Source organism: Camellia sinensis, chromosome 3, assembly GCF_055761805.1.
Source record: "Camellia sinensis isolate YWXY chromosome 3, ASM5576180v1, whole genome shotgun sequence".
NCBI classification, from domain to species: Eukaryota; Viridiplantae; Streptophyta; class Magnoliopsida; order Ericales; family Theaceae; genus Camellia; species Camellia sinensis.
This window is the reverse complement of record NC_138963.1, coordinates 126,261,407-126,283,749: the sequence shown is the minus strand read 5'-3', so window position 1 is coordinate 126,283,749 and position 22,343 is coordinate 126,261,407. Positions and strand designations below refer to the sequence as shown.

General features: G+C 38.1%; 1 protein-coding gene across 1 annotated transcript; it reads left to right on the top strand.

Moving 5' to 3' along the window:
* The first annotated feature begins 17,420 nt into the window (after window positions 1-17,420).
* LOC114314225 (uncharacterized) lies at window positions 17,421-18,275 on the top strand. Its single transcript, XM_028260680.2, has one exon. It carries the CDS (start codon window positions 17,421-17,423, stop codon window positions 18,273-18,275), a length of 855 nt encoding a protein of 284 aa, XP_028116481.2.
* The last annotated feature ends 4,068 nt before the right edge of the window (window positions 18,276-22,343 follow it).

Sequence of the window (22,343 nt, the reverse complement as noted above, 5' to 3'; positions counted from 1 at the left end):
GGTTGCTATGGATCAAACTCTCAAGTTTGTTAAATCTAAACAAGAGCCCCAGGCTCTGATACCAATTGTTATCTAAAAGATAACCTAAGAGGGGGGTGAATTAAGTTTTTACAAATAAAAATAATAATACCCTAATAAAAATTATGACTAGCATAATATATAAATATAGTTAATGAAATAAAAATAATTAAAACAAGTGTTTTAACAACTATGTCAGTTAATGATTTTAGCACAGTGAAAATGTGAAATATAATTATGGCAATTTAAATAAAATAAAGAGATAAGGAAGAGAGAGACAAACAAATTTACAGTAGTTTGGCTTCAACTCGGCCTACGTTCACTCCTCAAGCTTAACTTGAGATTTTCCACTATACTCTAGCTTCACAGGGTGTTAGCAATCTTTTTATAGATGTAGCGATCCTCCATAGGTTTTACACGGACTTTCTAAGTCAAGAACACTGAGTGTACTACATTCTTACAAGATTGAAAAGAATGTGTTTTTGCTTTCATAGAAAGTTACAAGAATTATCTCTCAAAGATAGATATAAAAATGAAACTCTGAATTTTCTGTAAACCTCAGACAAGAAAGATGAGCTTAATGCTATAAGGCTTAGTGTATAATTTCTGAGAGAGGATATAAACAAAAATTGAAGAACACGTCTCAGAGAATTTTTCAGAGAATAGATGAGAATGATTTTTGATCAAGGAATGTTTTCTGTTTTTTTTTTTTTTTGTTTTGTTTTTTGTAACTTGTTTACATTAGAGGCTTTGGTATATATAATAAAACTTATAGCCATTTATAGCCGTTGTATTCATTTGAATTTATAGCCGTTTATAGCCGTTGTACTCCATTATTACTAATTTGAATATCTTCCACTCCATCATTACTAATTTGAATATCTTCCACTTGAACCTTTTGGCATGCTGCTGTGCTGGGCTGTTTGAACCTTTTGTTTTAGGCTATTTGAACTCCTGATTTAATCAAATATTAAATACATTCTAACAACATTTAGGATAAAAGTTTAGGTGAGAAATAATGGGACAAAATAAATTTTGATTCTATTTTTCTATTTCAAATAAATTAAAACATAATTAAATAAATAATCAAAGTAAATTTTGGATTCTATTAAAACATAATTAAATAAATCATCAAAAATAAATTTTGGATTCTATTAAAACATAATTAAATAAATCACCAAAATAAATTTTGGATTCTATTTTTCTTTTTCAAATAAATTAAAATATAATTAAATAAATCATCAAAATAAATTTTAGATTCTATTTTTCTCGTTCAAATAAATTAAAACATAATTAAATAAATCATCAAAATAAATAAATCTAGCATCTATTTTCCAACCATTAATGGCCATTATTTATACTCATCTCATCTCAACAAAACATAAACTTAATTTCATGAATCTAATGTCAGTTTAGACCTTCTTCGCTTCCAAAATAAGTTCTACAACTAGGGTTAAGTATAAATTAGGGCTTTTTACTATTCCACACAAAATCTTAATCCCATAACCCAAATATTCCATATTCCACTTAATCATCTATTCAACTTCCAAAATTTAAAAACCCTAACTTCTTTTACATGCTATTTTGAAAATCTCTTCAAAATGAGGGTTTTATACAATAGAAAGTACCTCCCATCTATCCACAAGATAATATTGAAGAGAAATGTGGAAATCCCTACCTTAAGTAAGAAGAGAGAGAAACCTAAAATTTCAACTTTTGTGAAATTGTGATCTGCTTGGATGGATAGAAAGCAGTCAGCGTGTCTTTGTTTTGATAAAAGGAACATGAGATGAAAAATGAGAGGAAGGAGATGAAAATCGAACTTGGAAGCTTGAAACCCTCAATAATGGTGGAAAAGGAGAAGGAGAGAGAGAGAGAGAGAAAATGAACAAAAAGAGATTTTTATATTAGCTGATCCCGAACAAACCGCTCGAGCACAAGAAGTGTCGCTTGAGCGGCCAAAAACAAAAAATGTTACCGTTCAAGCATAGAAACCTACGCTCGAGCGAAGAAAACAAACTCCCAAAAGTTTTGCAGAGATACAATGAACATACAAGGAGCATGAATTCACCGCTCAAGCGATAACTTCACCGCTTGAGCGGTCCCACCTGCAAAACACCTAACTGTTGGGAACCATGATTCTATGGTTGAACGACAAGGTCTTTGCTCAAGTGGCCGGCTGTAGACGCGCCCTTGGGCTTTGCTACTGATCTCACAATATGCGATGTGAGATTGATAAATCACCAAAGACTCCAAATCTGGAAAATCATTTTGGAAAACTGATTTTTAAGAAAGAAGTGCCAAACATGGACTGCTTTGCCAGATACAGAGTCGCCACCTAAATATTTATTTTGGAAAAATTTAGGAAACCCTGACTCGTTGCCTAAGGCCACGTGTCCATTATCACCAAAGTTGCCTCGGCTCGGGAACTTGGGTACGATTGGGGAAGGTCATCTATGAGCACCCCCGCTCGCCCGATCAAAGATCGGCCTGTACTAAGTATGATATTTTGTTTTGAAAACATATGTGTTCTTATTCCGGTTATTAGCCTAGATTTACTATGTGATGCCCACAATACACAATTATAGACTAGATCGCCTAAGTTGGAACAAAGCATCTCATGTTTGTTTGAAAATGGTTTGAAGGTGCTACTCGCAAGTAGGCTAAGACGTGAATTTTGCCACCCTCGAGTGGGCTTAGAAAACATGATTTTGCCACTCTCAAGTGGGCTTAAAACTCGCATTTCAATGAATTGTTCCAATTCAAGTAATCTAACCTTCACCCACAGGCATTCAGGCAGTTAATCACGTAAGCAAATAGCCTCATGGCAAGCATGCTGTTATGGCAACATTAACACACATGCAGTATGCTAAAGCGTAAACACTTACCTAGTACTCCGAGCCAAAACAATAGCTAGTTAGAAATCATGCATGATCCTAGCTATGTTAAGATGACTAATGCAACACGTGCAAAAAGCAACTAGAAATAGGCTCGGCTATTCTAAAATGGCATATGGAATGCAACTTGACAATCATGTATTCAACTTGGAATTGAAATACTATGCAGTTAGTATGATGCGCCGAGCCCGGTGCATGCAATATAAATAAATGATGCAAACATGCGAGCATAGGAATGCTAATCGAAACATGACCTAAAACTAACCACTGAAAGCAGGTAAGTAGAAGGGAGAAAGACGTGGGGTTGGAAGACATTCACACACTCACACGCACTTATTACAAAGTTCACCCTCTCGACGGATGGTTTGAAAGAATAATACAAATTGACTAATTAACTAACTAACTAGCTAGTTAATTATTACACAACACTTAACTAATTAAACAAATTAATTAAGCTGCTAAAGCGGTAAAGAGGCCTCGGGAAGAGAGACAAATGCATGTATGCTTGGCTCCGCTCGAAAATCTATCGTCATGTTCATGCTGCCTCTGTTTACACTGCTCTGCACCTTTGAAAACTGTGCAAGTCTCAAGGATGCTTCTTAATCACCTTCTGGGTGCTGTGAGAGGTCATCGACCAAGTGGAAAGGCCATCAACCAAGGGTAACTGTTCATCGACCAATAATGGGGCTCTCGGCCAGACAAATTTAGCCGATCGACACTGAATATGGTCGACCGACCATCTATTCCTACAGAATGCTCCTGCTGCAGCAAAGGACAAACAGAGCATGGCAATGCATTTTTCAAGACAATGTTTGTACAACCACCCTCTTTATCATGTTATGAACTCAAGGGAGTGTAGTCCTTGACCCTCGGGCCATCAATTACGCATTTCAATGCATGATGGCCAAAAGAGCCAAGTGTGCGATTTCAATATCAAATGAAATGCACAAAAACACATAAGGGGGCCCCAACCTCTATCATACTTGATCAAGAGACAAGGGATGCACACACAATGCTATGCAACCTAAGCATGCAAGCAACCCAAGCATGACGCAAATCCAATGCAACATAAGCATATTAATGACAATGCCATACAAGGCTAATGGTGACAAGCATGCCAAATGCAATGTAACCTAAACAAGTATGCAAGATGCAACATGAACATTCAAGCATGCAAGGCATGCAAAGGTGGACAAGTATGCAACAACATACAAAATGAGACAAGCATGTGACAACATGATAAAGGGATAAGCATGCAACAAGCATGCAACATACTAGCATGCAACAACATGCAAATGATGGACTTAAACCAAAATGGACAGACCTCAGCCATGCCCAAAACAGTAGCTAAGGTGATGAAGTGATAGAATGAAATGCACAATGAGCATGCATATGTAATGGTCCAAGAGTTAAGGCATAAGGTCACAACACCCTATAGACGCGCCCCGAGGGCCTCATGCTACAGTTCGGACTCATTATGTCACGATTCTTAATCAGATCTCGCAATGTGCGATGTGAGATTGATAAATCACCAAAGAGTCCAAATCCGGCAAATCGTTTTGGAAAACTGATTTTTAAGAAAGAAGTGCCAAACATGGACTGCTTTGCCAGATACAGAGTCGCCACCTAAATATTTATTTTGGGAGAATTTAGGAAACCCTGACTCGTTGCCTAAGGCCACGTGTCCGTCATCACCAAAGTTGCCTCGGCTCGGGAACTTGGGTACGATTGGGGAAGGTCATCTATGAGCACCCCCGCTCGCCCAATCAAAGATCGGCCTGTACTAAACATGATATTTTGTTTTGAAAACACATGTGTTCTTATTCCGGTGTATTAGCCTAGAATTACTATGTGATGCGCACAACATACAAGTATAGACTAGATAGCCTAAGTTCGAACAAAACATCTCATGTTTGTTTTTTAAAGCAGTTTGAAGGTGCTACTCGCAAGTAGGCTCAGACGTGGATTTGCCACTCTCGAGTGGGCTTAGAAAACATGATTTTGCCACAATCAAGTGGGCTTAAAACTCGTATTTCAATGAATTGTTCTAATTCAAGTAATCTAAGCTCCACCCACAGGCATTCAGGCAGTTATATCACATAAGTAGTTAGCTTCATGGCAAGCATGCTATCGTGGTAACACTCACACTCATGTAAGATGCTAAAGCATAAGCACTTACCTAGTACTCCGAGCCAAAACAAGAAACTAGTTAGAAATCGTGCATGATCCTAGTTCATGTTAAGATGGCTAATGCAACACATGCAAAATACAACTAGAATAGGCTCGGCTAATCTAAGAATGGCATGTGAAATGCGACAACTCGATACACGTATTCAAGTTAGAATTGAAATACTATGAAATTAGTATGCTGCGCCGAGCTCGTGCGTGCAATACGAATGAATGTATGCAAACATGCTAACATAAGTACGCTAATTGAAACATGACCTAAAACTAACCATCAAAAGCAGGTAAGTAAAAGGGAGAAAGACGTGGGGTTGGAAGGCATTCACATACGCACGCACATTTATTACAAATTCGCCTTCTAGACGGAGGGTCCGAATAAATAATACAAACTGAATAATAAATCAACTATCCTAGCTAATTAATTATTACAAACTCTTAATTAATTAACAAATTAATTACAAAAAGAAGGCCGCTGCAGCTCCAACTCGGAATGATTGAATGATGCATGCTCAATCGCCTCGCTCGGAAACCTGTTGCCATGCCACATGTTGCCTCTGCTTGCACTATTTTGCTCCTCTGAAAACTGCACAAGTCCCAAGGATGTTTTTGAACCACTCCCCAAGCACTGTGAGATGTCACCGGCCAAGAGATAGGACCACTGGCTATTGGAAAATGGTTATCGACCATTTGTAAGGCTCTCGGCCAGATTTTGGTAGTCGGCCGGCACTGAAGATGGCCGACCGGCCATATCTTCATGCAGAATTCTGTTTTTGCTGCAGCAGAGGACAGACAGTGCATGGCAGGGCATTTACGAGACAATGTGTGCACGACCACCCTCCTTATCATGTTTGAGACTCGAAGGAGTATGCTTCTCGACCCTCGGGCCATCAATCACGCATTTCAATGCGTGATGGCCAAAGGAGCCAAGTGTGCGAATTAATGTGGAATGAACGCAACAAAAAGCATGAATGCCTAGAATTCTATCATGTCGGATCAAGAGTGTCGGCGACCGAGGATTGAGGGACGTTTCGTCACTTCAAGTACGAACGTTCCTCGCTCCTTGTGTTTGGTTTGACACCCCAAACCAAACACAATGCAATGCATGTTTGCCAAATACAATGCAACATGGAAAAGTAATGTTATGCAACCTAAGCATGCCAAATGCAATAGGACTCAAGTATGCACACAAGACTAAGGTAGCAAGCATGCCAAATGCAATGCAACCTAAGCATGCAAGTTAAGCTAATGTAACATGGGCACGCCAAGTATGCAACAATGTTATGTAATGCAATTAGCTAAATATCGTGCGATATACCAAACATGCAAACATGATACAATACAAGCATGCAAATATCATGAAAACAAACATGCTCAATGGACTTAAGCTGAAATGGGCAGACCTCAGCCATGCCAAAACAATGGCCAAAGTCATGAATTGGGAGCATGGAAATGCAAAACAAACATGCACATGCAAATGGTCCAACACTTAGGCAACAATGCACAATCTTCAAGCATGAGCAAGATGTGATAAACATGAGAATATGGCAATGCATTAAGCTCTGAAATCATGTGAGGAGTGATGCCAAATCAAACAAACAAAACAAATGTAGCATGCAAGGAGGCCTAAAGCTTAAGGCTAGTGAAGGGACTTGAGCCAAAGCTACACAAAACAAAGGGCATATGGCAAGCATGACCCAAAACAGTCCTAAAGCATGGCAAAGTAAGCCTAAAACATGCAATGACCAAAGCCAAAACAAACTAAGACAAAGGGGCAAGAACATGAGGCATGTAAGGCTACCAAAGAGGTATTACACTACACCTAAGACAACCAAACATAACATGTTTTAAGCCAATAAAAATAGAGTTATGGCATGTCAAAATGAGCCCAAAAACCCACTTAGATGGCATCCCAAAGGCCTAAACATGATGGCATATACAATGACACATTCATGAGGCACAACATACCAACTCTTTAAAACATTAAAGGAGTCACAAGTGCAAGCATAGGAGCATACTATATGGACTGAAATAACATGACAAGTGATGCCAAATCACTGAAATGGTCGAAATAAAGCATGCTAATGACTTGAACACTCAAAGCTAACAAGCTAGATTGCATGGTGGCTATACAAAGCATGGTATATGTGACCCAAGAAACCAAAATTAGACCTCAAGCATGGTAAAACAAAGCTAAAAGCTTCTCAAAGTTAAGCCAAAACATGTAAGCATGGTGGTCGAAACACAAGGTGCATGTTAAGGCAAATGAGGGGATTGCAAAGCAAGTATATGAAGCATGTAAGAACCAACTAAACCCACCCAAAACAAAGTCATGGCATGCTAAAAAAACACCAAAAACCCACTGAAATGAGGTCAATATAGGCTAAGCAAACATGCTATTATGGTGAGCCAACAATGCAAGCAAATGAGACACAAAGGGAGGGGGGTGTCCCTTCCCTATTCAAGACTTCAAAACCACTGAAAATCTTCTGGATTTCAGTGGTGAGAAGGTCAAAACAAAAAGGGTTCAAAGCTAAAAAAGAAGGTCACAAAATAATGCCAAACAAGGCCTAAGAGGGGGTAGATAACCCCCAACCCAAAAGTAACCTTAAACAAACATATTTAGCATATAAAAACAGAACTTTTTTTCAGTTGGACACTAAGCTTAAAACAGTATGCAAGTATTGCTAAAAGCTTAAGCAAAAATGGGAAATAAAAGAGTAGTTTCTCACCCTTGAAGAACACTTCAAGAACACCAACTCCAACACCTCCTGATCAAAACCAACTCAAAAACTCTGAAATCAAGTCCTTAGCACCTCAGTAATTAAAGGAAAGTGTAACACTAGGTGCCTTAGTGCAAAAATATGAACAAAAACACCCTTTAGAACACTATTACACACAAATATAGAGAGAGAATGAGATATATAGAGAGAGCGATATCTCTCTAATATCTTAGATTGTTCAACCTCTGGAAAGGGAGGGGAGACCCTCCTCTTATAGGAAATCCAATTCCAAGCTTCCAAGGGAAGCTAAGTGTAAGGATGAAATCCCTCCATACACGTGTATGTAGGGCAGAGTTTGTGCTTACCAGTTGGCACAGCTGGCATGCACAATGCCTAAAAAAGGCAAAGAAAATGCCTCAACCAGAAAAAGTGGCCGATCGGCCAAGAAAATGGCCGGCCGACCAAATACAGTGCTGATCGACCAATACATTTGGCCAGTGGCAAGAAAACAAGGCCGGTGGCTTTAGGTCATGGCCGGTGGGTTGAGGTGATGGCTAACAGGCCACTTCCTACCCTCAGAAGCCAAAAACACAAGTGTTTGGTCCACAACCAAGCATAAAACAAACAAGTTGAGAGATCTTGAGACAAGGCGCGCAACCGAGACTTCTGAGAACTCAAAACGAACACAAACATGGATGATCATCGAGTGTTCAAACGATGACGTTCAAGTCTTGAGGACGGTTAAAAATGGGGTGTCTACACACCCAAACATGAGCGAGGGGTGACAATCATGGTAGTATGGTGACACCATTAGCTCTGAAATTATGTTAAGAGTGATGCCAAATCAAACACATAACACAAGCAAGGCATGCTAATGGACTCAAAGCACAAAGCTTACAAGCTAGAATGAACCAAGGCTATACAAAACAATGCATGCATAACCAAGACAACACCGAACAGAGTTTAATCATGGTAAAACATGAGGGAAAACTCCTTGGAGTCGAGCCAAAACATGCAAGGATAGTGGTCCAAACACAAGATACATGTTATGTAAACATGCAAGATTACTCTACAAGTATGTGAAGCATGCAAGATGCCATCAAACCAACATGGAATAGAGTTAAGGCAGGTCCTAAAAGCCACCAAAAAGTGCTGAAATAGAACCAAGACATGCTAAGTGAACATGCTACTCTTATAAGCCAACAACACAAGCATATGAGACATAAGGAGAGAGGGTTGTCCCCCTCCTATACAAGACTCCAAAACCACTTCTCCACCATTGAAAATCCTCTGGATTTCAGTGGTGGGAAGGTCAAAATAAGATGATCCCAAAGCTCAAAAGTAAAGGCACAAAACAAGGCCAAACAAGGCCTAAGAGGAGGTAGACAACCCCCAACCAAAAAGTGACCTTAAGCAGCCATAATAAGCATACAAAATCAGAACTTTTTATAGTTTAGAGTCGAGCTTGAAACAATATAGAAGTATGTGTAAAAGATTAAGCCAAAATGGGGTATCAAAAGCAAGTTGACTCACCCTTGAAGAACAACTTTAAGAACACAACTCCAGCAACCTTCTTGGATCAAAAATAGCCCAAGAACTCTAATATCAACCTTCTAGTGCCTCAGCAACCAAGGATAGTGTAACTCTAGGTGTTTGTGTGCAATAGTAAGAACAAAACACACTTTTGAGCTCAAATACACACACAAATCTATAGAGAGGGAGATATAGAGAGAGAGATATATCTAACTTGTATATCAGATTTCTAGAACCCTTGGAAAGGGAGAGGGGGCTCTCCTTTTATAGAAAACCAATTTTGCAAAGCTTCTTGGAGAAGCTAAACAAGGGGCAAATCCCTCTATACACGTGTATGGAGGGGGGAATTAAGCGTGCCAACTGTGCCAGCTGGCACAAAATATCTACATGAAGCAGATGAACAGGGTTTGGCCACCAAAAATAGCCGATCGACCAACATAAGGGCCGGCCGACCAAAAAAAGTGCCGACCGGTCATCACTTTTGGCCGATGGCTTCATGCCTTGGCCGGTGGTTTGAGGGAATGGCCAACAAGCCACCCTCTTCCCTAAGAAGCACAAACACAAGTGCTTGATCCACAACCAAGCACAAAACAGTCAAGTTGAGAGATCTTGAGGCAAAGGGGCGCTGCTGAGACCTCCGAGAACTCAAAACGAACACAAGCATGGATGATCATCGGGTGTTCAAACGATGACGTCCAAGTCTTGAGGACGGTCAAAAATGGGGTGTCTACACCGGCCTAAACAAGTTGTTAAAATCTACCCCCCTTAAAGAATTTCGTCCCTGAAATTGAAGAAAAAACTAAAACAAAAGGCAAACCAATACAGATGGAATTCCAACCTCTAACTTAATATACTTGGGATGTATTCTCGAGATAAAGTAAAAGTTAAAACAAGGAAGAGATTACAAATGCTCTTTCAATTTACAGACACATAGAGGTCCAAGAGACAAGGGACAACATTAACTACTTATACCCCCAAGGACAACAACAACAACCTCCCAGCTAACAACAACACACATGGCAACCACCGAATGACCAAAACCCAAATTTCAAAGGTAAAAGAAACCACCATAAAACAAAAAACCCGACTAACACCTCAAAACAAATGATACTCTACTATGCATGGTCCAATACAATATTACCTAAGAACATCGCATTTAGCAATATTCTCCATCCATAAATTCTTATAAACATTTGTCTAAAATGGATAGCATTGTTTAGAATACTAAACCAATTACATCCTCATGCCTCCTTCATAATTAATTTCCACTCTATCAACAAGCTACTCATTAACACAACTTAGATTGAATTTTTCGCATTCAATTTAACCCTACCATCCTAGGCCACAATACAAGGAAAAGAAATTTTCATTTTCCAAGTTATTCTCAACATTTACCTGGTGAATTCCAACCATCATCCATAACCTCCACCCACCTGGTGACATCACAACATACTTACTCCACATATTTGTAGTAATAATGTATAAAAACAATCACGGTGCATCTGAGAGACCATACAACACATAGGACTTCCCACAAGTTGGAAGTTCCCAATCATTATGAACATCAACACGGATAATCAATAATACACATTAACACCAGTGCACTTGCAACAATCTACATTCAAACATTTCAACCCAATTAGAGTGATTTCATAAACATAATACACAAGCAAGGCTCAATGTCCCCCCCAATACCACCTAAGGTACTACTTAACCATATCACTATTTATTTGAATCAAAATAGTTCCCCAAGATAACTAGGTGTTAATGAATTTTGAATACCACTCATCGACACCACTGGTTTCAAATCAAACCGAAATGGGCCAAACTAAACCAAACCAATCCTTAATCCTGTAAAGAGGGAGTGGTTACAGGGATCCATTTTCTCTACACAACTTACTCCAATTCACCAATCATGCACTCTCACAGTTCAGACAGAGGCATGTTAACCAACACCAATTACCCCTACCTGGGGTCTAACATCTACTAACATCATTCTTGGATCCGAGTTCACTTTCCTAAGCTCATAATCTCAAAATTCATAATCATCTTCGTCACCCATCATTCACACACAAGAAATAAAACATAGACAAGGCCAAGAAGTTCACCATGCTTCATCTCCAACTGGAGGAACTCTCATCAACTCAAGACAAGTCTCATCCGAGCTTCACCATACATAAAGGAGACTTAACATTCACAAAATCTGTGACAACCTTGTTCTATGATATACTATTAATTGTTAACTATACTTGTGATTATGTTCTTGGTGTGAATTTGCATGCTAATTATGTGATTAGATGTGATTTCGAACTTATATCTGTCCATTGTAGAGAAATCTATTTGCTTTTCTGCTATAATTTGAAAATGAAGGCTGTAGAGGCTACAGAAACCAAAATTGACTGTGTTGTTGTGATTAGCATCATTTTTAGAGCCTACGGTGAAATTTAATTAAAAGTTGATTCAGATCGAATTAATTAGATTAAATTGTCACGCCCAATAAAAAAAAAATTACAAATAATCTAATCTCATAAGAGGAAAGAATATAATAAAGTTAAGTTATTTCTATTCATTAGAGTTCGTATTACAAAAGGGTATTACATGCCTCATATATTAATAAATGTTCATCCTGAATCTATAGCATGTAATGTCAGTTAATAACAACAAAATAAATGCCCTACTACATCTTTCCAAAACATTAACTTGGTTACAACAAAAGGAAGTCATAAGCTCCATACATATAAAGCCTCAGGCTCAAATAAACATTTGAACACAAAATAACAAAAATAGAGCCCTCAGCCCTTAGATCCTTCCAAGCTACGTCCTTGGAGGAAGCATATCTCTTGTACTTGAAAATGATTTCCCAAGTAGGGTAAGCCAAAACTAGGGGTGCAACTCGGGCGGGTTCGGTCGGGTTGGGGGTCTGCCCAAGCCCGACCCGAATTGTATTTGGCACTGCCCAAGCCCGCCCAAGCCCGACCATGAACCCGAACATTGTTGCCTAAGCCCGGCCCAAGCTTTGTATTTTGAACTCGGGTTGCCCGAATTGCCCGAATTGCCCGAGTTCAGAAACCTGTAGGTAGATCTAAGGGTAGACATAAAAGATGCTAATCTAATGGTAGAAAACTAACCAAAAAAAAATAAAAAAAAAAAATTAAGACTAACTCTTTTACTTAATAGAAGACTAACCAAAAAAAAAATAAAAATAAAAATTAAGACTAACTCTTTTACTTAATTTATATATATTACATAATTTAATAAATTATATATATATATTATATATTATATAATTTATATAATATATTAAATTGAATTCGGGTTCGGGTTGCTTGGGTTGGCCATTGGTTCTGTCCAAGCCCGGCCCGAATTGCAATTCGGGCATCAAAAATCTGCCCAAGCTTGTCCAGATTACAAGATATAGTTGCCCAAGCCCTAAAAAAACTCGGGCTGGGCTCGGGTTGCTCGGGTTGAGCCCGCCCGAGTTGCACCCCTAGCCAAAACCCAGTAGGAACAGTCTAACACAATATATAAGATTTAACTAAGATATAAGTGTCAAATATATGTATTCAATACTTATGACCAAACACATCTTCTTCACATGGTTACATTATATCAACATTTAGGTCTAGATCTATTCCTATTTATTCATTTCAGACTAGTTCATTTTATTTCAATTCACAGGCTACGTTTATAATTCTCCGAATAACTCAACTGAGACTACAATTCAATAATTTTCAATCAACACAACAAACATATAGACATTTCAACCTTGCCATTTAACGAAAATTTCTTCTGCAGGATCGGCATCCATATAGACATAAGATTTTGGGACTTTCACCCTAGATACTCCGGCCAACTTAATTTTCAATGAAGTCCCTCCCCTATCTCCTCCCAAAACATGGAGTACATTTCCTTTCTCCTCCCAAAACATTATACATATACAATGTATTTAAAGACACCGTCATATTCAATGACATTCAATTACACATATTTAATGTCTCAACACACAATCATATTCAATGACATAGTTAAATGATTAGTTTCAATTCTCCTAATCCTCATGCAATTTCTATAACAATCATAGCTGTTTACTGCCGATAGCCCAATACAGATATTTCTAAACAGATATACAATATTTACAACATATAATTTTATCAAATTTCCATAGGTGAGTGATTAAACAAATCAAACTACACCATTCATTTATACATCCTCCCAATTTCACATTTCTTATCTCAATTCCATTATCTATACAAAATAATGATTCAACATATATTAGGGCAAATTTCTCCATTTTTCAAATATTGACCCAAAGACCAAAATTAACTATTTTAACACAAGATACCCTCATATCCAAACCCCATAGCCAATTACATAACATCACATGGAAACCCCTCTTTCTAAAGCATGAACCAAAACCCTAGGTTTTCTCCAAACACCCCAAATCTCACCATGTATACATAACAACAAATAACTATGTTAAAAACCATAACAAAGTGTAGAATATCCCTACCTTAAGTGTAGAAGCCCAAAGGAGAAGATGAGGAACTTCAAGAATGACGAAATCAAGCTTTGTTCGGATGAAACGGAAGCCCACAAGATGCTCTATCTTTTTAACAAAGGAACTAGGGTTAAGAGATCCCTAAATCTAGCTGTATTTAGAGAGAGAGAGAGAGATATTTTAGAGAGAGAAGGAGCTGATTTAGGGTTTTGAATAAAAAGAAAATCAAAAAGTGATTTAAAACTGCTCTGCTGCGAACTGATATACGCGAGGCTCACTTGAGCGAAGGAGTTGTCGCTCGAGCGACCAGACACAATAAGTGACCTCACTCAAGTGCAAGAACCGTCGCTCGAGCACAGAATACATACCTACAAAAGTTTTACAGACGCACACCGTCGCTCAAGCGCAAGAAGCCTCGCTCGAACGAAGAACTTTACCTTCCCAGAAATTCTGCAAGTCTGGAAAAAATATTGGGAACACTCAAAGCTCGCTCGAGCACAAGAAGCCTTGCTCAAGCGAAGAGGCCAATTTCTAGACAACAACCATTTAAATGACTTTCAACCAACCTGTTTCAAGCTTACCCAAGACACCCCAACACTCAAATTCAAAGACAAATGAGGGAAAACAAGACATAGATAGCAATGTTAAACAACGAAACTTGTGTCAAGAATGTAATAAAGGTCGGGTCAAAACCGAAATCGCTATATAAATTGATAAAATTAAGTATAATTAATTAGTTCTAATTAAGTGTGATTAGGGAAGTGTATAAATAGAAGCTAAATGTGCTTAAGCTCATTACATAAGCTCAAAATATGAAAATATACACTGTCGAGAGAGAGTGAGCCGAATCTAGAGACAGGAAGAGAGCATTCTTGAGGATTTTGCAAGAAAATTCAAGTATTGGGAAAATTAACTCAAAAAACTAGCTAGAATTTGAAAGATTGAAGCTTCTAGGTGAGTAATTGAACTCAAATGCATGGGTTTAAATTCATGACTATGTGAATTCAAAGATGATATGCAGTTAAGAACAATATTTGAGTTGAAAATGATGATAATTAGATCAATATGTACAAGCATGTAACAAATTGCTATGAATCTTCATATTTGAGTGTATAGCATGTCAAACAAGTTGAAATGGTAGTCATTTGAGACATTCATCCATGAATAACGAGATCATGAGGCTTAAACTGCATGTTTTGAGGATGATAGAATAAGAATTCATGTAAGATCATACATGCATGAAAGTTTTGAATATCATTTTGACAAATTCATGGAGAATATAGTACCAAATGCATAATTTTGAGAAATCTCATGAGTCTGAACCTTGATAGTATCATTTGAAGTAAGGAAAAAAGCTATATCCCACATGCATGCTCAATCCATGTAGCTATAGAACTTGAATGCATGAGACTTAAGGTTATGAACATGAAATTGAAATGATTTGAGCTTGTATGAAGAATTCAAATTGAACTTCAATTCTTGTAAAATTAACTTTTATTCTCATGTTAGAAGCTATTTGGCAAAGATATAGGACTTGACATGCAAGAAAAACAAGTTGGAATCATGTTTTGAGCTTTAAACACAGTTCTGGAAACTCCAGAATTAGGCCTGTCCGCTTGAGCGAGAAAAGTGTCGCTCGAGCATAAAAATCAATTTCCCAAAAGTTTTACAAAGAATTGAACGGAAGCTCGAGCGACAAACCTTGCGCTCGAGCGAGCGTAAAATTCATGCAACCAGTACTTTTACAGAGTTTTACAGACTGCTCGAGTGACTAAAGCTGTGTTCGAGCAGAGTGCCCTATTTAAGAATTTTTTTGAAAAGCTGTTCCAATTTCCGTTCTTTTTTATTTATGAGCATTCTTAGGCACACAATGAGCATCCTAAATGAATTAAAGGACATGAAAGAAGCCTGAGAAGATTAAGTAAACTAGAGAACGGATTGATTGTACTATGACCCAATTGTTATGAAGTATGTAAGGTCAAGTGCAAGGACAAATCAAGTACCGAAACACAGTGACTAATATCTTAGTAAAGATACATTTGTATATACATTATTTTCTAAATGTTACCTATGTGATAAGTTTCTAAACCTCTGAATTGGTACTATAAGTGAGTATTTTATCCGCTTGATTCGAAATGAAATATGTGAAGTAATTGACGTATGAATATAAAATGGGCCTACGGCCGTTCGGTTGATTCAATGAGGATGTGGATTGGGCCTAAGGCCGTTTTGTATGACTGTTAAATGGGCCGAAGGTTATTTTGTATAACTGTTAAGTTGGGCCGAAGGCCATTTTGAATAAGGAATTGATTAGACCCATGGTTGTTTTGAATACAAAGGTGAATGCGAACATGATCATGGACCTAAAAGTGCGCACAAATGTGTATATGAATTGGACCTATGGTCGTTTGTATATAATGGACCAAAGGTCGTTCGCTCTGTGTATAAATTGAACCCAAGATCGTTCTGTAATGTGATTGGACCCAAGGCTGTTCTGTGTTATGATTGGACCCGAGGTCGTTTTGTGCTTGGATATGATATATCTTGGACCTAAGTTCGTTTTGCTTTATCATTGATCAACAAGTGTAGTTATGGATTGTGATTAAATGAGTCTCATTCACGAATTTCTTTACTTTGGTATTATTCACTAGGCGTTAGCTCACTCTTTAATTGTATGTATGTAGGTGAGCGGTGGGATTTCTAACCTCAGCCCCAGTGAGTAATGTGAAACCGAGTTTTGAGGAGTCAGCCAAGGTCGCCTCATGCAAGAGGCTATACTTTTGTTTTGTTTTGTTCATTTCGTTCTTTTGTGGTCATGTATGACCAAATTTGTGTATAACCTTGGTTTTTGTTAACATTGACTTTTGAATGATCATGGACTTATGTGATACATAATATAGATGTTTGTATAGTGTGAGTTATTACATATATGAGAAATTTTTTGGTTGAGCCATGTATGCACAGCTTATTGGACAATCTTTGTAAGTTTTGCTTCTGCGATTTGGCCCCTATTATTAAATATGATTTGATTTCTGACTGAGGCCATAGGTAATCTCATGATTACTGGCCGGTTATGACTCTAATCCGTTGGGGCGTGTATGGGTCATGACAGAGTGGTATCAGAGCACGAGAAATAACTCATGCACTTGTCCCAATGAGCAATAGAGTGTCTAGAAAGGATCTAAGTTGCATTCATATGATGACTATATGCTTGAATGCATTGAGAATGTGCTAAGTGCTTTGGAATATGCAACTTCATGATATATAATTGTTGCCTAATCATATGAATATGCTCTTTCTATATATGAATATTGTGTATATCTTCTGTATGAATTATAATGCAAGTCTCATTCGATAATGGTGAGAATAAGAGTTGATGAGCTAGAAGAATCCTCCATTGCTTGGTTAGACCGAACGGAGAGAATGATACACGACGTGGCAGAAACACTGAGGCAATAATAGCCATGGCAACAACAGTGGAAACACCCGCAACCCCAACCTCCGGTACAACCCATACCAGATTTGCAAAATGACGACTGAACAATTGCTCTCACTAAAGAATTTAAGAAAATGAAGCCACCACTGTTCCACGGGGGTGTGGACCCTTTGAAGGCCGAAGCTTGGGTCCTTGGTATTGAGAAATTGTTGGAAGTGTTCCCATGCCTTGAGACACAGAAAGTACAGTTGGCCACCTTTACATCAGAAGATGACGCAAGGAGGTGGTGGAAGCTAATTCGGGATGACAACAAGGGTTTAGATTGGACACAGTTTCTTGCACTCTTCTATGATAAATATTTCTCACAATGTGTCAGTGATAGAAAGGTGTCTGAATTTGAGGGGCTAAAGCAAGGCAATATGACTGTAGCTGAGTATGAGGCCAAGTTCACCGAATTGGCAAGGTTTGCTTCGTACATGGTCGACACCGAGTATAAAAAGACAAGGAAGTTTGAGAGTGGTCTCTGCAATGACATTTTCGAAAGGGTGAACGTGTTGAAATTGCCCACTTATGTTGAAGTGGTAGATCAAGACTTGATGTCAGAAACTAACATAGCCAATCAAAGTAAACTACCAGCTGACTGGAAGGCTAAGAGGCAGGGCTTTTTCTCAAAGAAAAGATTGTCAAATAAGCAAAATACGGGGTCCTCAAGCACTTCGGACTCCATTAAAAATACGGCACCAACATGTACCCAATGTGGTAAGAAGCATCGTAGGGTTTGTTACCGTATTTCCGGGGCATGTTATAAATGTGGTGAAATAGGGCACATGGCAAGGGATTGCACCCAACTTGAGCAACAAAGAAGTGGGAAGCTGGCTGCTAGTTCAACTGGATCCATTCCAAAACCAAGGAACACCATAAGGCCTGCTGCTACCAGAGACACAATGAGACAGTGGAGAGTCTTTGCACTTGTCTTAGGAGACACATGAAATATTGAAGCTGTTGTCTTAGGTACTATCTATATGCAATCAAGATGCTTTTGTGTTAATTGATTCTAGATCAACACATTCCTTTGTGTCTACTATATTTGCATCTAGGTTGACTAGACCCCTAGAATCATTGCCATATTTGCTATGTGTATCTGCTCCATTTGGGGAGTCTATATTGTGTACATCTGTGTATCGTGTTTGTGATATGCAAATTGGCAACACTATTTTGTATATGGATTTGTTACCCTTGGACATCTGGTATTTCGATATAATTCTAGTTATGGATTGGTTGTCGCAATATTGTGCCACTATCAACTGTGTAACAAAGCGGGTTGTGTTTAAACCACCAGGGCATGTTGAATTTGAATTTGTGGGTAATGGGGTAGTACCTACACCTTATCTAATCTCAGCAATGAAAGCATGTAAACTGCTTAGGAAAGGGTGTCAAGGTTATTTATGTAGTATCTTGATTGAACAATCTGATGATGTTGAAATGGATAGTATTTCTGTTGTTAGAGAATTTTCGGATGTATTTCCTGATGAATTGCCAAGGGGATTGGTTGACAGAGAAATAGAGTTTAACATTGATGTTGTCCCAGGCACCCAACCTATCTCAAAAACCCCCTACAGAATGTCTATTGTTGAAATGAAAGAACTAAAAGAACAATTACAAGACCTACTTGACAAAGGGTTTATCCGACCAAGTACTTTGCCATGGGGTACACCGATATTACTTGTGAAAAAGAAAGATGCGACTTTATGCCTGTGTATTGACTACCGAGAACTGAACAATGTGACAATAAATAATAAATAGCCTTTGCCCCGTATTGACGACTTGTTTGATTAGATGTAGGGATCACAAGTATTTTCTAAAATTGATTTAAGATCCGGATACCACCAGTTGAAGGTGAAGGTAGAAGATGTAGAGAAAACCGCATTTAGAACGAGGTATGGTCACTACGAATTTCTTGTTATGCTGTTTGGGTGACTAATGCACCTGCAACATTTATGGACCTTATGAACCGGATTTTCAAAACTTATCTTAATGAATTTGTTGTGGTTTTTATTGATAATATTATGATATATTCAAAGAGTAAACTTGAACATGAACAACATCTCAGAACCGTCTTGCAAACACTTAGAGAAAAGAAATTATTTGCTAAATTAAAGAAATGTGAATTTTGGTTAGATGAGGTTGTTTTTATAGGGCATGTCATCAACAGAAATGGGATTTCAATAGACCCACAGAAGATAGAGGCAATTGTGAATTGGCCTATGCCAACCAACGTGACAGAAGTTCGCAATTTCATAGGCTTAGTTGGGTACTATAGGCGATTTGTGAAAGATTTTTCAAAAATAACTGTACCTCTTACCCAACTTATGCGCAAAGGACAACCATTTGAATAGAATGATGAAAGAGAATCTTCCTTCCAAGAACTAAAAACAAGATTGACTGTTGCAACAGTGTTAATATTGCCCATAGGTATGGAAAACTTTGTGATTTATAGTGATGCATCTTATAAAGGTTTGGGTTGTGTATTAACGCAAGAAGGACGGGTAATTGCTTATGCATCCCAATAATTAAGACCACATGAGAAAAACTACCTAACACATGACCTGGACTAGCCCCAGTGGCATTTGTTTTGAAAATTTTGCGGCATTATTTGTATGGGACGAAATGCGAAGTTTAGACAGATCACAAAGTTTGAAGTACTTCTTTACTCAGAAAGAATTGAATATGCGGTAGAGAAGATGGCTTGAACTAATAAAAGATTATGACCTTCAGATTGAGTATCACCCCGGGAAAGCCAATACCATTGCTGATGCATTGAGGAGAAAGTCAATGGGGTGCTTAACTTGCTTGCTTACTGAACAGAAGGAAATCCTGCAAGATTTTGAGAAATCTGAGATTACAGTAGTGTTACATGAGCAAAGCAGATTGATAGCCACCATTTTAGCCGAACCAGTAATCATCGATGAGATCAAGCAGAGACAAAAGGAGGATGAATTCCTTAAGAAGATAGTTGATGAATCTGAGGCAAATGTGAAATCGAGATATAATGTTGTAAATGAAGTGTTGAAATTCCAAGACAGATTGTGTGTTCCGAATATCCCTGAGTTAAAGAGGGGAATTCTTGATGAAGCCCATAAATCAATGTTTGCTATGCATCCAAGTAACAACAAGATGTATCAGGACTTAAAACAGAGTTATTGGTGGCCAAATATGAAACGTGAGATTGCAGAATATGTGTCTAGATGTCTTCAATGTTAGCAAGTTAAAGTTGAACACCAAAAACCAACAGGTCTACTTCAACCTCTCCTTATTCCGGAATGGAAGTGGGAACACCTAGCCATGGACTTTGTTGTTGGTCCACCTCGGACACCTAAAGGTATGGATTCTATTTGGATTGTAGTTGATAGACTGACAAAATCTGTGCATTTTCTGCCTATAAAAACCACGTATCATGCATATAGATTAGCCATTGTTTATGTTGATAAAATTGTTTGTTTATATGGAGTCCCGGTGTTTATTGTGTCGGATAGAGATCCGAAATTTGTATCTGGATTCTGGAAAACTCTTCAAGCGGCAATGGGAATACAGTTGAGGTTTAGTACAACAATCCATCCACAAACCAATGGACAATCGGAACGGACTATACAGATTCCAGAAGATATGCTCAGAATGTGGACTTTCAAGGCAGTTGGAAGACTTACTTACCATTGGCTGAATTTGCGTATAATAACAGTTTTTAGTCCAGTATTGGCATGGCACCGTATGAAGTTTTGTATGGCCAAAAATGTAGATCTCCAATATGCTGGACTAAAGCTGGGGATAGGGTCTTACTTGGACCTGAACTTGTGCAGACAACTACTAATAAAATCAAGGTCATTCAACAAAGGCTTAACATAGCACAGAGCCGACAAAAGAGTTATGCAGATGTTAGAAGAAAGCCCCTTGAATATGAGGTTGGTGATCATGTGTTTATCCTTGTAAATCCAATGAAAGGTCAATTAAGATTCGGTAAAAAGTGTAAATTATCGCCCCGCTATATTGGACCATTTCAAATTCTGGAGAGGCTTGGTCCAGTTGCTTATAGGGTTGCTTTACCATCAGGAATGGAACAAATGCACAACGTATTCCACGTATCAATGTTGAGGGCTGTCTCCGAGATCCATTCCACGTAATTGATTATCACCGCATAGCACTTGACGAAAACATGGAGTATGGAGAATGGCCAGAACGGATCATTGACCGACAAGTAAAACATCTAAGAAACAAATCTATTCCAATGCCGAAAGTGGAATGGAAGGAACATTATGGAAAGGATGCCACGTGGGAGAAAGAAGTAGAGATGCAACAACACTACCCACATTTGTTTCTGACGGAAGGTAACATAAGTTTGGGGGACCAAACTTCCTAAAGCGGGGAAGAATGTGACAACCCTGTTCTATGATATACTATTAATTGTTAACTATACTTGTGATTGTGTGCTTAGTGTGAATTTGCATGCTAATTAAGTGATTAGATGTGATTTCGAACTTATATCGGTCCACCGTAGAGAAATATGTTTGCTTTTCTACTATAATTTGAAATTGAAGGCCGTAGAGGCTACAGAAACCGAACTTGACTGTGTTATTGCGATTAGCGCCATTTTTAGAGCCTACGGCAAAATTTAATTAAAAGTTGATTCAAATCTAAATAATTAGATTAAATTGATTAAATTAAGCACAATTAATTAGTTCTAATTAAGTGTGATTAGGAAAGTGTATAAATAGAAGCTAAATGTGCTTATAAAATCTAAAAATACACACTCTAGAGAGAGAGAGTGAGTCAATTCTAGAGAGAGAAAGAGAGCATCCTTGAGAATTTTGCAAGAAAATTCAAGTATTGGGAGAATTAACTCAAGAACTAGCTAGAATTTGGAAGATTGAAGCTTCTAGGTGAGTAATTGAACTCAAATTCATGGGTTTAAATTCATGACTAAGTGAATTGAAAGATGATATGAAGTTAAGAACAAGATTTGAGTTGAAAATGATGATAATGAGATCAATATGTACAAGCATGTA